This window comes from Myxocyprinus asiaticus, chromosome 39 (genome assembly GCF_019703515.2).
Source record: "Myxocyprinus asiaticus isolate MX2 ecotype Aquarium Trade chromosome 39, UBuf_Myxa_2, whole genome shotgun sequence".
NCBI lineage: Eukaryota > Metazoa > Chordata > Actinopteri > Cypriniformes > Catostomidae > Myxocyprinus > Myxocyprinus asiaticus.
Window position 1 is genome coordinate 23,890,393 of NC_059382.1, and position 16,020 is coordinate 23,906,412.

Consider the following 16,020-nt stretch of genomic DNA (forward strand, 5'->3'; position numbering starts at 1 on the left):
TTGTAAAAAGTGTGGTGAAAAATGAGTTTGGTCACAACTTCCAAGACCGTGGAAGCATGGAGAAGAGGAACAGCTGGACAGGGTCAGGAAAATTGCAATATTTTAGAACTCCGTATAGCTCATTAGTATTCCACAGCATGGGCAGTGCTAGAGGTGGGCTTGCAGGGCTTAAGACCCAAATGTTTTTAGTAATGTCCTGAATGTTTCCGAGGGTCCCCCTTGAGCATATTTTAAAATCACATTTTAAAGTACATAGTGTTAAAAGCATGCAACTTTGGATGCTTGAGAATATCTGAGGCTGAGACAACATAGTGAGGCCTCTTTTTAAGATTTAAATATGTACTTTATTTAAATGACTCCTCACCGATGTAACATTTCATTTTTTATAAAAAATTTGTCATATCCCAATTTTTCATGAAAGGATGGTCCCTTACGTATCCACAGAGGTCTGAGCTAATTGGCCCCAAATATGCACTGACCCTAGGACAGCCCCTGTGGTTTCTTTCAATAAAAAAATGGTCACCACTTCACATCAATTCACTTTATTGCCATTTCATCATGTACACAAGTATAATGATGAGTGAAACACTTAGGTGTGTGGTCCACACGTGTCAGTCATATAAATAAAGAATACATACAATGTGCTTTAAGGTTTAGCTCTTCGAAATAATAATAATAATAATAATAATAATAATAATAATAATAATATGGTAATTAATTAACAATTAATAAATAATTAATAATTTTAATTAATGAAAAAAGTAGTTAATTGTTTATTAATATTGTATTGTTGTTTCACAACTTTAGTTGTGCAATGCACTTTAGCATTGATTTATTTATATCTGACATTAAAATTGTAATGCTGACACCTGTTATAATTCTTCAGAATATAATACACTTCTTATTCTATTTCTATATGATGACTCACATCACATGAGTCAATGAGTCTTTTTTTTTTTTTTTTTTTTTTTAACGATTCTTGGAAATGAACCATTTGAGCAAACTGGTTCATTACCCTTCCTCTCTAAGAGTGCAAAAACTAGAAGCTAAATATTTTTTTAAGCAGGAATGACCATGAGTATTTGTGAAAATTACAAATATGAAGTAATTTTCAACATAGGCAAATACTTTTGAGACAGCAAGATGCTTTTTTGAGTAACAAATTAAGATAATGCTTTTTCGAAATATCCACTTCAGAAAAGTGTGCACCATTAGCTGTTAATTTCAATCACATTTATAATTACATAACATCTCAAGTATTCTATAACAAATGAATCTCCGTTGTGGTTAGATGAGTCACTGTGAGCCCACTTTAAATACTTTCCATAACAAATCTATTCGTCCCACTTAAGAAAAACAATGTGTTTAATGGGGGCAATTAGCCCCTGCAACAGGGGTGGCTTGTTACCCCAAATACTACCCTTTCACTTAGTGGACAGTTATTAAAAACCTTTTTTTATTATTATTATTATTTTAGCCCTGTTATGTACGTGCAATTGGGTCCAAACTTACAGTTGGCCTAAAACGCACTGGTTGTTCAGATTTGAGGATGAAACAAATAATTACGAATAAAAAGGCCTGTTCATCTTGTTTCCCTCAAAATCATTTGCCGAATATTCCACGCATCTCTTCAAATGATACTTGCACATTTCTAAAGAGTGGGAGGTAACCTCTGAAGAGCGCGCGCGTGGGTTAGTGATGCTCGTATTTAGAGAGCCAGAAGTGTCTGCGGTGTTCATGGACATGAACCATGAGCTCTCATCTGAACCTGCTCAGAACTCTCATAACAATCTGCAATGTTTACATATGACGCATACATGAAGAATAAAACGGAGAGCGTTTTCAAAGCATCAAATAGCATGGTGATGGACTATTGTGGCAATCCTTAATCCTCATGACGGATTTACAGAACCGTGATCGAGAGCATCACGGTGTGAGTGACACTTTGAGGGATATTTAATCACCACCAACAACGATGTCGGTTTTCCACGTTTTTTGCTTTGCTCTCTTACAAATGCTGTTTTTAACGAAAACATACCTCTGTGTGGAAAGTGACTTTTGTGAACCTGTGCTACTTGACAGTGAACATTTCCCAAGTCACCTCATCAAAATGAGTGGCAAACTGAGCAAAGAACGTGTTGTTTACAGATTACGCGCTTTTAATCAGGAATTTTATCTTAATCTTCTGCCTGACTCCAGTTTTCTTGCTCCTGATGGCATATTTCAGTATGACACTTCATCTGTAGGATCTGATTTTAGACGGTGCTTTTACTCCGGTGATGTTAATACAGACACGAATTCATTCGCAGCCCTCAGTCTCTGTCGAGGTGTCCGAGGAGCGTTTTCTTACAATGGGATGGAATACCTTCTCGAACGCAGGTCGAGCAATGCAACTCCAGGACTGACTTCAGATGATGCTGGAAAAACGCACATCATCCGCAGGACAAGACACATTCACAGTCCATTCACTGCAAACTCAACATCTCGGTGCGGAGTTGCATCTGCTTCAAACCAGGGCGTTGTGGGGTCATTAGAAAAGTACAGACAATTAAAGGGACATAAAAGGAACTTGACAGAAACTTTGTTGAAAAGCATAAGCAGATCGAAAAGGTTCGCCTCTATACCAAGATACGTCGAGGTCCTGGTTGTTGCCGATGAGTCTATGGCAAAATTCCACGGTGACGACCTCAAGCATTATCTTTTGACACTTATGTCTGTCACTGCAAAGCTGTACAAACACCCCAGTATCTTGAACTCCATCAGTATAGTGGTTGTGAAGTTTATGGTGATTAATGAGGCTGAGAAAGGACCTAAAGTATCCAGTAACGCGGCGCTAACCCTGCGCAATTTCTGCACCTGGCAGAAGAAGCTCAATAAGAACAACGACAAACATCCAGAGTACTGGGACACAGCTATTTTGTTTACAAAACAGGTAAGAAGAGATGCTCACATATCCGACATGACTCTCTTCTTATATTGGGGGGAAAATTGTGTTTTATGTGCCAACATCTAAATTAACTGGTTTATTTAAGTCCAAAAATAATTTACTGTAATATGAATGAATCAACCTTAATACATAAGGTTACACAAACAAAACTAATTTTAAGGGTTAGATCAGGTAGACATAGCTGCTTAAGATAACAATTGCATGTCACTACGTTTTACAGTGTTGGTGTCGTAGGCGGGTTTGGTGCGCAATTGCGCATTTTCTCAGCAAAACATTTTCAGAGATTTAGCTATTACTAACATGATACACCAAGAAAGAAAATAGTTAAAAAAAGAAATAAAAAAAGGACATATGAAATGGCAAGGGAGTGCCTCTAAAAGAACATTTAATTTGCTTCATTACCCTTTGATGCCAATGTAAACTTATAAGTGCACCATTACATCACATGAAAGTTGAGAGTACACGCTACGTGTTCCTGCCAAAACACTGAAAGTAATACTGACTCGAGCACACGGAGTGATCCAAGTCAGTCGTCATTAGAGTGGTATCTGCAGTGCAACGGCACCTGTCATTTTTACTGCATTAACCTCGTGCTTTTAATTCTTGTATAAATATTATAAGCCACACTGTAAAAGGTGGAAACCTCAAGTTGTTACCGCAAAGAGCTATTGATCTAACCCTTGAAAATAGTTTTGTTGGTGTAACCTAATGTATTATAAGGCTGATTCAGTGATGTTAAATAATATTTCTTACTTGAATAATTCCCAATTAATTTTGATGTTACCACATGGAGCACAACTTTTAATTTAAAGGGGTAGTTCACCCAAAAATGAAAATGATCTCATCGTTTACTCATCCTCATGCCATACCAGATGCCTATGACTTTCTCTATCTGCAGAACACAAAGATGTTTAGGAAAATACTTCAGCTCAGTTGGTCCATTCAGTGCAAGTGAATGTTGGCCAGAAATTTGAAGCTTCAAAAAAACACATAAAAGCAGCAGAAAGCAATCCATATGACTCCAGTGGTTAAATCCATGTCTTCTGAAATTATATAGATGTGGGTGAGAAACAGATCAATATTTAAGTCCTTTTTTAATATAAATTATCCTCCCTGCCCAGTAGGTGGTGATATGTACAAGAATGTGAACCACCAAAAACAAAAGAAGTAGTATGTGAAAGGGAAAGTGGAGATTTATAGGAATAAAAGGACTTAAATACTGATCTGTTTCTCACTCACAACTATCATATCACTTTGAAGACATGGATTTAACCACTGGAGTCATATGGATTACATTTATGTTGCCTTTATGAGCTTTTTGGAGCTTCAAAGTTCTGGTCTAAATTCACTTAAATTGAATGGACCTAAATCTACAAATCTTTGTGTTCTGCAGAAGAAAGAAAGTCATTCACATCTGGAATGGCATGACATGAGGGTGAGTAAATGACGAGATAATTTTCATTTATGGGTTAACTATCCCTTTAACCTTTGTTCAGTGTATTTTTTAAAATATATTTTGAGAACGTTTTTGCTGATTAATAATTTCAGGAATATATATATATATATATATATTTAATTCTCATGCACAATTTCTCTAAAATGGCACTACTCCTCAAATGTATGACTGCATGAGAAAGTTGAACCATCTATGTAAAGAAAAATCTTGCAATGTATTCACTCTTCCCAAATGTTATCCCTAAAGGCACCAGTTGGCTGCACTGTGATGTTCTCGCTCTATAGTTCCATCTGTCCACTTAACTGTGTTGTAACTACAGCTGTTTACAGGCATATTTGACCACCCTTGCTGGTCCGTGCAGCTCTGTGGTTCTCATTATGTGGATAGCCAGTAAGCTAATACTCCAATCTGACAGATTGGTAAAAGACTGTCCAGACACACACACTTTGAATCATACCTAATCACTGGGAAAAGTCAAAGAGTAAGTCTGGAGATTACTGTAATGTTGTGATTACACAGGCTGGAATAAAGTTAGCTGATGTCACTCTGGCATCATTGTATTCTTAAAAGAAGTGATTAACTATTCCAGAATCACTTGATGCTTGTTATGTCACATTGTTTCAGATGTTTTCAGATCATCACTGGTTTCATACCATAATCATTGTCTCTTACAGGACCTGTGTGGAGCCACTACGTGTGACACTCTTGGTATGGCTGATGTAGGCACCATGTGTGATCCTAAAAGGAGCTGTTCAGTAATTGAAGATGATGGCCTCCCATCAGCCTTCACAACTGCACACGAATTAGGTGAGAACTCTGTTTGGCTTAAAATAATTTTCATTAGAGGCTAGTAAACAACCTTGAACAATGGTTGCCTTGAACAAGAGGGTTATAAATGCTTGCAATTGACTCTGTGAACCAAGTAAAAGGTGAACTGAAGGTCCCTGAACATGGTTCACCTCATGATACTGAGTTCTCTGGCCAGTGCCCACTCTAAAACTCTTTTTGTGGAGTAATTAGGTTTAATCATTTACCATGATGGAATTTTGACAAAGGCTTCTCACTCCTGAAATTCTTTCTTTGGTTCTTTGATCTTCAAACATGACTATTGTTCAGCCTGCAGTAAGTGCCGGCAGTTCCAGGAGAAAAGTCCCGTCAAGGCTTTATTATTACAGTAATCACTAAAACAATGACAACTACAATCAAGAGTTCTCCTCATCTCTCGAACCCAGTGAAAACAAGGTTTTAACAAAAGACAGATGGGAAAACATTTTCAGAAGTTGAAAGAATGGCAATTGCTGGGGTGAGCCCATCAGTACTAACCTTATATAGTGTGTATAGGCCTATTAAATTCTTAGACATACTTGTATGTTAGTCACTCAGCTGAAACCATCTTACACATTGCCAAAAGAGACCTGACGGACAGTTGGACGGACAGACAGACATATAGATAGATAGACAGACAGACAGACAGACGGACAGATACAGACAGACAGACAGACAGACAGACCAAATTGAAAACAGATAAAGACTGACAAGGCTTTGGTTGGCTATTTCTCCTGTCCAGGACATGTCTTCAGTATGCCACATGACAATGTAAAGGCTTGTGAAGAGGTATTTGGAAAGTTAAAGGACAACCATATGATGTCCCCCACACTGATCCAAATTGACCACCACAGTCCCTGGTCCATCTGCAGTGCTGCCATCATCACTGACTTCCTGGATTCTGGGCATGGTAAGTTTGGCTTCTCTGTTGCAACCAACTGTCACACATGATTATATTTAAGACATCCACAGTTACACTGGCACTGCTTCTCAAATGCTACAACACATTCAACATAAGTCCTAAGTCAAGTAGTCTTGACATTAAAGGCATACATGAAATATTAAAATCAGTGACTGGTTGGGAGTTTGTAATCCCTTGTGATGATTTGATTTTTATATTTTTATCGAATGTTTACAAATGCTTCATATTTAATAGAAAGATATTTGTATCTAATTTTCCTTTTTGTATTTTTCTAGGTGACTGTTTGCTGGATCAGCCCCAAAAACTGCTGGCTTTACCAGAAGACCCTCCAGGCATCAGCTACTCACTCAGTCGTCAATGCGAGCTGGCCTTCGGTGCAGGATCTAAGCCCTGTCCTTACATGCAGGCCTGCTCCAAACTGTGGTGCACGGGAAAAGCTAAAGGACAGCTGGTGTGCCAGACTCGCCACTTTCCTTGGGCCGATGGTACTAACTGTGGCACCAACAAGCTGTGCTACCGAGGGATTTGTACTGATAAGCAAAATGCCACCAAAGTCAAGGTGAGTGATCCCCGGTACTATAGAATTTATCTCTTTCCATAGCAACGATGTCTGACTGCAGACAGATGCACTTGTATTGTGTTGTTGAATAACATGCCAGTTACATCTGGACTTGCAAATGTATGGCCACTGTTAATTTTTACATAGATTTTAATTTTAGTCATAATATTTATCTTTTGGCAAAAACATCACATTCATTCTAGTAAATTTTACTCTGACTAAAATGGCATATCATTTTAGCCAACAAAAATAACACATTTTAGTTGCATAGCCATACTGTTCACCAGTAAAACTTAAAGGGATAGTTCACCCAAAAATGAAAATGTGTCTCACTATTTACTCACCCTCATGATATCCCAGGTGTGTATGACTTTCTTTATTCACCAGAACACATTTGAAGAAAAATAGAAAAATATCTCAGCTCAGTAGGTCCTTAAAATGCAAGTGAATGGAGATTTCTCTTTGAAGCTCAAATATCACAGACAGTTAGCACAAACATCATCCATATGACTCCAGTGGTTAAATTAATGTCTTCTAAAGCAACACGATTGCTTTTGGTGTGAAAAAATATCAATATTTAAGTACTTTTTAACTATAATCCTACACTTCACGAGAGGATGGTGTCCAAGTGGTCTCTCTTGTAACATATTCACATTGTCATGGATTCAGATGTAATCACATGTTCTTCACTCAGTTGAGACATCCAGGATGAGCACACAAATGCATCATTGTGAGTAAAAAAACAGATCAATACAGATCTAAACCAAGACCAACCAAGTTACTGTACAGCATTTCTACTTCTTACTTGTAAACAGTGCTGCTCTTCTGGCTGTGACGCACGTGTGTCACTTCTCACCTTTCAAATTCCAATGCGATTATGTCACACTAGCGTACCGCTGCTCACCAGAAGCATGATTTAGGGTTAAAAAAGTAATTCAGTATTTATTTTTTCGCACCAAATGCGATCGTGTTGCTTTAGAAAACATTAATTTAACAGCTGGTGTCGTATGGATGGTGTTTATGCTGACTGTCTGTGATTTTGGAGCTTCAAAAGAGAAATCTCCATTCACTTGCATTTTAAGGACCTACTGAGCTGAGATATTTTTCTATTTTTCTTCAAATGTGTTCTGGTGAAGAAAGAAAGTCATACACACCTGGGATATCATGAGGGTGAGTACTGTAAATAATGAAAGAATTTTCATTTTTGGGTGAACTATCCATTTATGGCACTTTTCCACCACTGGGACAAACAGTTCTCATTAACGAACGGCCAGGATTGGTTTGTAATCAAACCATATCAAACCATGCAAACCGAAGTGGAAATGCTACTGTAACCATAAGGTACCATGCTCAGAACCGGACAGATTGTGGAAATGCACTTTTAGTTAGTGAAGCTGGTCAACCAGCATGGTCTGTCTTGAGAGGCTGTTTGACTACCTGGTTAAGTTAGTTAAGCAGCTTGGTTGGGACACCAATACACCAGTAACCCATGCTGTAGATTAGCATCCACATTACCAGCTAAATTTGTCTTTTCAGCAGGGATGTCATTGTTTCTGAGCAATGTGGACTGTTTTTGCAGGTAGATGGCCATTGGGGTCGGTGGGGTCTGTATGGTCCATGTTCCCGTACATGTGGTGGAGGGGTACAGCTGGCTAAGAGAGACTGTAACAACCCTGTCCCTGCAAATGGAGGCAAATACTGCCAAGGATTGCGAGTGAAGCATCGCTCCTGCAACTTGGAGCCCTGTAAAGAGTCAGGTAAACTGTCTCTATTTTTTTATGTCATGTGTAATAACATGGTTTAGTCAATATTCCAGTTTGATATTGATTGTTTCATTGATTCATTGGCAGGAAAGAGCTTTCGAGAGGAGCAGTGTGAGGCATTCAATGGCTTCAATCTCAACACGAACAGACTTAGCCCCTCTGTGGTATGGGTTCCTAAATATTCTGGAGTCTCTGTTAAGGACAGATGCAAGCTTATCTGCCGAGCCAACGGCACTGGATACTTCTATGTCCTTGCACAAAAGGTAAGTATATTGATATTTCTGTATAAACATTGCTCAGCTTTCTCAGAAGTCTAAGTTCTTTTAACATTAGTGGTTCATTTGCTCAGGAGAAGTAATAACATCCCTTTTGCAGAGAAAAGAAGAGAACTGTAAAAATGGTGGCCGCTTATCTATCAGATATGGTCTTGTGGAGTGACGGAGTGCAGGTCACATTGACTGTGATGGGAAGAGAGCAACACTCACAGTATCAGTAACTAATAGAGCTGTAGTGTACCAGTTTACAATGGTTACACATCTCATTTTATTAAACCTTTTAAAACTAGAAACAGACGAGCCTCTCCATTTCTGTTTTTCCCTTTACTCTGCCTCAGTTGTAAAGGGGGGAATTCACAAAGAATGATTTGAAGCTGTAAATAGAGCTGCTTATTTACAAGCACTGTCTGTGTTGTTTAGCACCCGATTCACTAAAGAAATTATGCTGAACATAATTTGCCTAGCACAATTCCCGATCTTGTGGGATGGTTCTAAGTGCTAAGCTGTGGTGGTTGCGAAACCTGAATCAGTTCTTTAAAATTTAGACAGTGCACTGGACTACAGTGCACATCTCGATATATCCCGTTATATTGTTCTTTTCTATTATTTGATAATGATTTGATGAACTACAACTGCCATGATCAATAGAAAATGTATCTTTTTAATAACATTTTGTTTACCACCTGCTTTCCGCAGAAGTTAAGGAATAGTTCACCCAAAAATGACAATTCTCTCATCATTTACTCACCCTCATGCCATCCCAGATGTTTATGACTTTCTTTCTTCTGAAGAACACAAACAAAGATTTTTAGAAGAATATCTCAGCTTTTTAGGTCCATACAATTCAAGTCAACAAAACTTTGAAGCTCAAAAAGCATATAAAGTCAGCATAAAAGTAATCTATATGACTATGATGGTTGTGGGTGAGAAACAGATCAATATTAAGTCCTTTTTGACTATAAATCTTTCAAACTGCCCTCTTAAGCACTCCTCTCTTCTAAGAGTTTCTTTTGTTTTTGCCAATTTACATTCTTTGTGCATATCGCCACCTATTGGGCAGGGAGAATAATTTATAGTAAAAATATTGATCTGTTTCTCACCAACACCCATCATATCGCTACTGAATACATGGATTTAACAACTTGAGTCTTATGGATTACTTTCAGGCTAACTTTATGTGATTTTTGGAGCTTCAAAGTTTTGGACCCTGTTGACTTGAATGTACCAACAGAGCAGAAGAAGTTTGTGTTCAGCAGAAGAAAGAAAGTCATTCACATCTGGGATGTCATGAGGGTAAATTATGTAAATGATGAGAGAATTTTCATTTTGGGGTGAACTATCCCTTTAATAGTGCAATGTGTTTTTTTATTTTTCGGCAGGCAAATAGCAAAAAAAAAAAAAATTTCTCCTGTTTTCTCCCCAATTTGGAATGCCCAATTCCCAATGCGCTCTAAGTCCTCATGGTGGCGTAGTGACTCGCCTCAATCTGGGTGGCGGAGGACAAATCTCAGTTGCCTCCGTGTCTGAGACCGTCAATCCGCGCATCTTATCACGTGGCTTGTTGAGCACGTTACAGCGGAGACATAGCGTGTGTGGAGGCTTCACGATATTCTCCGCAGCATCCACACACAACTCACAATGTGCCCCACCAAAAGCAAACCACATTACATTTACATTTAGCAGACACTTTTATCCAAAGCAACTTACAGCACACTTATTACAGGGACAATCCCCTTGGAGCAACCTGGAGTGAAGTGCCTTGCTCAAGGACACGATGGTGGTGGCTGTGGGGATTGAACCAACAACCTTCTGATTACCAGTTATGTGCTTTAGCCCACTACGTCACCACCACTCCACATTATAGTGACCATGAAGAGGTTACCCCATTTGACTCTATCCTCCCTAGCAACCAAGCCAATTTGGTTGCTTAGGATATCTGGCTGAAGTCACTCAGCACACCCTGGATTCGAACTCACGACTCCAGGAGTGGTAATCAGCGAGCACATTTTTATATACGTCTTTAATAATAGCCTAATTTACATAAAAAGGAGGCATGTTTGCACAGAATAGAATGGCTCTTGACTTAATTTAAATGTGCAATGCTGTTTCTGCTCATTTAGTGCCTGATTAAGTTGGATTGCAGGGTATTAGTGAATAAGACACAGATATAAGACACTGATTTAATGCTGCCCCTCATTCTTGCATAAACTCACACCTTTATCTATTTTAAGGTACCATACTTAAAAAGCCAGTGTCTATTTGTGTAGTGCAAGTAGTGAAATTAAATGTTATTATCTTTGTGAAAGGTGGTGGACGGAACACCTTGTTCCCCCGATACCTCAGCAGTTTGTGTTCAAGGAAGGTGCATCAAGGCTGGCTGTGATGGCAAGCTGAGCTCCAACATGAAGTTTGACAAGTGTGGTGTTTGTGGCGGAGATAACAAGAACTGCAAGAAAGTCTCTGGAATGTTTTCAAAACCCATGTAAGTCCTTTGTCCTTTTGAATGTTTTAACAGTGTCAAAAAGAGTCTAAAGCAGTGGTTCTCAACTGGTTTTGCTTCAGGAACCAAAATTTACATTAAATTGGAGACCCGAAACAGCACCAAATACGTTTTTTAGCACAATAATATGTTCTGAAAGGACCCTAAAATTTCTAAACTCTATTGCCATATTATTATTTTTTCACATTGCTGGGCCTGTGCAGTTCATGGCAGTATACAACTAATTTTGTAAATGTCAAATGTCAAAAAAGGTGACATTCTTTTTAAAGGGATAGTTCACGCAAAAATGAAAATTCTCTTATCATTTAATCACCCTTATGCCATCCCAGATGTGTATGATTTGTAAAAGAATATTTCTGCTCTGTTGGCCTTCACAGTGCAAGTGAATGGTGACCAGAACCTTGAAGCCCCAAAAGGCAGCATTAAAGTAATCCACATGACTCCAGTGGTTAAATCCATATCTTCTGAAGTCATATGATAGGTGTGGTTAAGAAAAAGATCGATTTTTGAGTCCGTTTTAACAGTAAATCTACACTTTCACCTTCTGGTGCAGAAGTGACTTTCACATTCAGCCACCTACTGGTTGGGGCTGGTCAAAGGTGCAGTTTGAAAGTAAAAAGGACTTAAATATTGATCTGTTTCTTTGCCACACCTATCATATTGCTTCAGAAGATATGGATTTAACCACTGGAGTCGGAGATATGGATTACTTGTATGCCTCCTTTATATCATTTTTGGACCTTCTGAGTTCTGGTCACCATTCACTTGCATTGTAAGGACCAACAGAGCTGAGATATTCTTGTGAAAATCTGCATTTGTGTTCTGCAGAAGAAAGAAAGTCATTCACATTTGGAATGGCATGAGGGTGAGTAAATGATGAGAGAATTTTCATTTTTGAGTGAACTAAGATTTTAACCTGATATGGCTGTCTAAAAAAGCAACACTCCTGCAAAGATGCTAAAAAAGACAGTGAAATGTGGCACAAAGGTCAAAGACATGCATCTAGCCCATTTTTACATTTGGGCAATCAAAAAGCAGTGCAGACGGAGGTGAAAACATGTCCGGTATGAACAGACCCTTGTTCAGCAAATACAAAAGTACTGGTACAAGAAATTTCATTTGGTGCTGGTGTCACAATATTTACAATTTTGTTAAAGTATAAAGAACAGCAGAAGTGTGATTTACCAGTCTAAAACATAGAACAAACATTGGGCCAAATGTTAAATCAGTTTTAGCTATCCTATTAAGTGGCATATCAATTTGCACCAAGATACACATTGATTTGATGCACAGGCTATGACATTAATACCAAAAGATTTGGTAAGCATATTTTCCTCCATTTTAAAAGTTAAAAAGTCTATTTATTTTGAAATCATTCAAACTACACAGTGAGTTGCATTTTATTATTTGCATTTAGCAGTGTTTAAACAGCAACAGCCCCACCAGTTGAGAACCACTTGCCTAAAGGGTTAACATCATTTGAGGCAATACTCTGATCTTATTTTTTTAGACATGGGTATAACTTTGTGGTGACTCTACCTGTTGGGGCCGCAAACGTGGACGTAAGGCAGCGTGGTTACCGTGGTTTGGTCAACGATGACAACTATTTAGCAGTAAAGAACATCCATGGCAAGTATCTCCTCAATGGAAATTTTGTGGTGTCAGCTGTAGAAAAAGACATTATTGTCAAGGGAAGTATGCTGCGCTACAGTGGAACCGGCACATCTGTGGAGATGCTGCAGGCCTCCAGACCTCTTAAAGAGCCCCTAACAGTGGAATTGTTGTCAGTGGGTAAAATGACACCTCCTCGTGTGCGGTACACCTTCTACCTGACTGTGGGGTATAAGGAGGACAAGATCTCAAAGAAGGAGGACAGGAACCATGCACAGAACAGTGTGCTGGAGAACGGCAATAAAGTGGAACTAAAGAAGCCAGCCTATCAGACACCTTCTTATAAATGGGTAGTGGCAGACTGGGATAAGTGCTCTGTTACCTGTGGCAATGGGGTCCAGAGCAGACTAATACATTGTTTGGACTCAGATGGACAAACAGCCACACACTGTGATAGCACCCAAAAGCCCAGTCTCATGCGGGTGTGTGGTGACCCCTGCCCTATGTGGAACACCGGTGAATGGTCCCCATGCTCTAAAACCTGTGGGAAAGGCTTTAAGAGACGTCCACTGCGCTGCATAACTCAGACAGGGCTGCTTTTACCCAGAGATCACTGCTCGAGCAAAATAAAGCCACAAGAACTGGACTTTTGCACTGTTAAGCCCTGCTAGTGACTATTTTAGTCTTTTGGAGTAAAAGAAGTGATCTCTTCAGCCTGATCTCATGAAAATAACAAGACCGTGGCAACATTTTTGCAAAATGGCATTACGTGATTTATTACACGTGTTACAGCAGTTCGTAGGTGAAATGTCCACTGTGTGGCACTTAAAGCAAGATAAATGTTTTCCCAAACAGATGAGGTTTTTAGGGTTAATGCTATTTTGAGTTTTAAATCAACAAAACCCTACCCTAAATCTTAAACCTAAACAATAGTGTTTTAAAAGCAAATGTGAGATTTGTGAAATGTGAGACAGTTGCTAAAGCAACCACATTATTTTGTGGTGTTTCTACGACACTTTAAGTTCTTCTGAACTTATACCCTGGTCCTTTGCATTGCAAGCATAACACTATTTCAGTTCAGCTAACGAGCAACTTGATTGAATTGAAAAAGCTTGTAAATGTAGTTGGTTGTGTAATGCAAACTTTAAAATGTACTGCCTAAGAAGTCATGCACTAAAGCAAAAGTGTTTCGTTGTCATAAAATAGTGTGAGAAACTGAAGTCATTGTTGTTTTAGCACCTCTAGTGTTCATTTCACCGGGAAACTGCTGCGACACGTACAACGAACCATGTAAAAATTATTTTGAAAAAATGTAGGTATAGTAACGTGACTCTGTGAGACCAGGTTGGCTCTCTTTTTTTATATGTGTCTATATGTGTGTGCATGTGTGTGTGCCTGACCTTTGCAATACGTATAATGTCAAAAAATCATGATAACGGATGAGTTTGAAAGGGTGCAAACTGTTTTACTATTGTATGTTATGTTGAAAGGTACAGTTCCATATCGCCTACCTCGAAAAGGACAATAGAGCAGCCAAATAACACAGACCATGTAAAGTTGTAAAATGTTACACATGTTTTTGTAAAAGTGCCATGTCAAAAAACAGACAGTTACAACGGCAACTCTGCATGTGATTTGTAGATGAAGTGAAGATAGCGGTATTGTGGCAAAAATGTGGGTTTTTAGTATTCAGATATTGCTTAAATACATGTGAACAATTTGACCTGATGCATGTTATATGCAAAAAATAGGGCAACTTGGTCCATGCACTATTAATAATTTGTATTAATATAGCTGAACTAGCTAATTAATTTTAAAAGTGTTCTAAATCGTCGAAGGTTCAACTTGCAGAATTTAGGGTCACACACAAAAAAAGATAGATCCTAAACGTCAAATTTACATTAATAAAAATAATAATGTTAATGTTTAAATCTGAAGTATTAAGCTAGATGAAAATGTGCTGTACACAAAGGGACAAAAATAGTTAATATACAACTTAATCAGTTTAGCTATTTGCATACAGTATGTAAGTATTCCATAAGAAATGTTCTTGATTGTCTTGATATTCTTGTTGATATGGCCTTTATACTGCACATGATTGTACAGAAAGGCTTCACAAAATGTAATAAAAGCAGGCCATGGCCTGTCATTGCAGAAAAGTGATTTCTTTGCCACATCTAAAAGTGTTAGTGATAGTTTCCCCTCTTCGTTTGATCTTTAATATTCCCCTCAATAACATGAAAAAAGTAGGCTATATTGTCTTGTCTGTCTACTATGTCCACTATGACTTGATAGCTGTAAAATCACCATCTTCCTAGAAAATTAACAATGTTTTAGTGTATGTGTATTAGATCTATTCTCTGCTAGACATATGAAGATTTATTGTAACTTGTGCAAATGACCCACCCATGTAAACAAGATCGATTGTTGCTGTTTACTCATTTCATCTGAAAGGTGCTTCCTTATTTCATTTTTTGATATTAATACAGCAAAAGGCACTTATGTTTTCTACTGGAATCCATCGTATACTATGTATACATTCATCACTGTGCACAAATAAATACAGAAATGACATAAATTGTTTCGAGGCATCTCATAGCACAACTGGGTTCTGGGGAAATGTGTACGCATGTTCTGTATATGTTAACAGACAGCCTCAAACTGTGCTGAAAAGTGTAGTGGCGCAAGTCATTTTGTCATGTCACACTTGCTAATCTCTTCACCAAAGGCCGGATGAAGTGCCATGGACGATTCCATGGCATTCAGTGACATTGGAATTCTGTTGATACAACTGTTCTGTCTTTCCTGGGAAAAAAGCCAAAAAGCCCCCAAAAAAACTGACTCAGGTCTGAAAATCCTCTCGTATTGTGGGAGTGAGCTGAACCATCTCCTTTGCTTCACATATCAGGCTGAGCCACAGGTGAGATAATGTGTTTTTAGGGCTACTGCTCAAACACTTTTAACAAGAGAAAAACAGGTCCCTCTTTATATTAGTTGTCTTTACTATGTGCTTAAGCATTTGTTACAATGTACTTATTATGTACATACTGTACATGTTGTTGCATTGTACTTATATATAATATAACCTGCATATAATTTCATTTGTAGTTCCACTGATAACCTTACCCATAAACCTAACCCAACCCTTAAACCTAACTGTAA

The 16,020-nt window shown here is 38.3% G+C and overlaps 1 protein-coding gene across 1 annotated transcript; it reads left to right on the plus strand.

Moving 5' to 3' along the window:
* Nucleotides 1-1,743: 1,743 nt before the first annotated feature.
* Nucleotides 1,744-15,430, plus strand: LOC127430215 (A disintegrin and metalloproteinase with thrombospondin motifs 15). The gene is made up of 8 exons (XM_051679810.1): nucleotides 1,744-2,932; nucleotides 5,078-5,210; nucleotides 5,971-6,138; nucleotides 6,426-6,709; nucleotides 8,289-8,466; nucleotides 8,560-8,735; nucleotides 11,054-11,229; nucleotides 12,758-15,430. Exons 1-8 carry the CDS (start codon nucleotides 1,976-1,978, stop codon nucleotides 13,527-13,529), a joined length of 2,844 nt encoding a protein of 947 aa, XP_051535770.1. The 5' UTR covers nucleotides 1,744-1,975; the 3' UTR covers nucleotides 13,530-15,430.
* The last annotated feature ends 590 nt before the right edge of the window (nucleotides 15,431-16,020 follow it).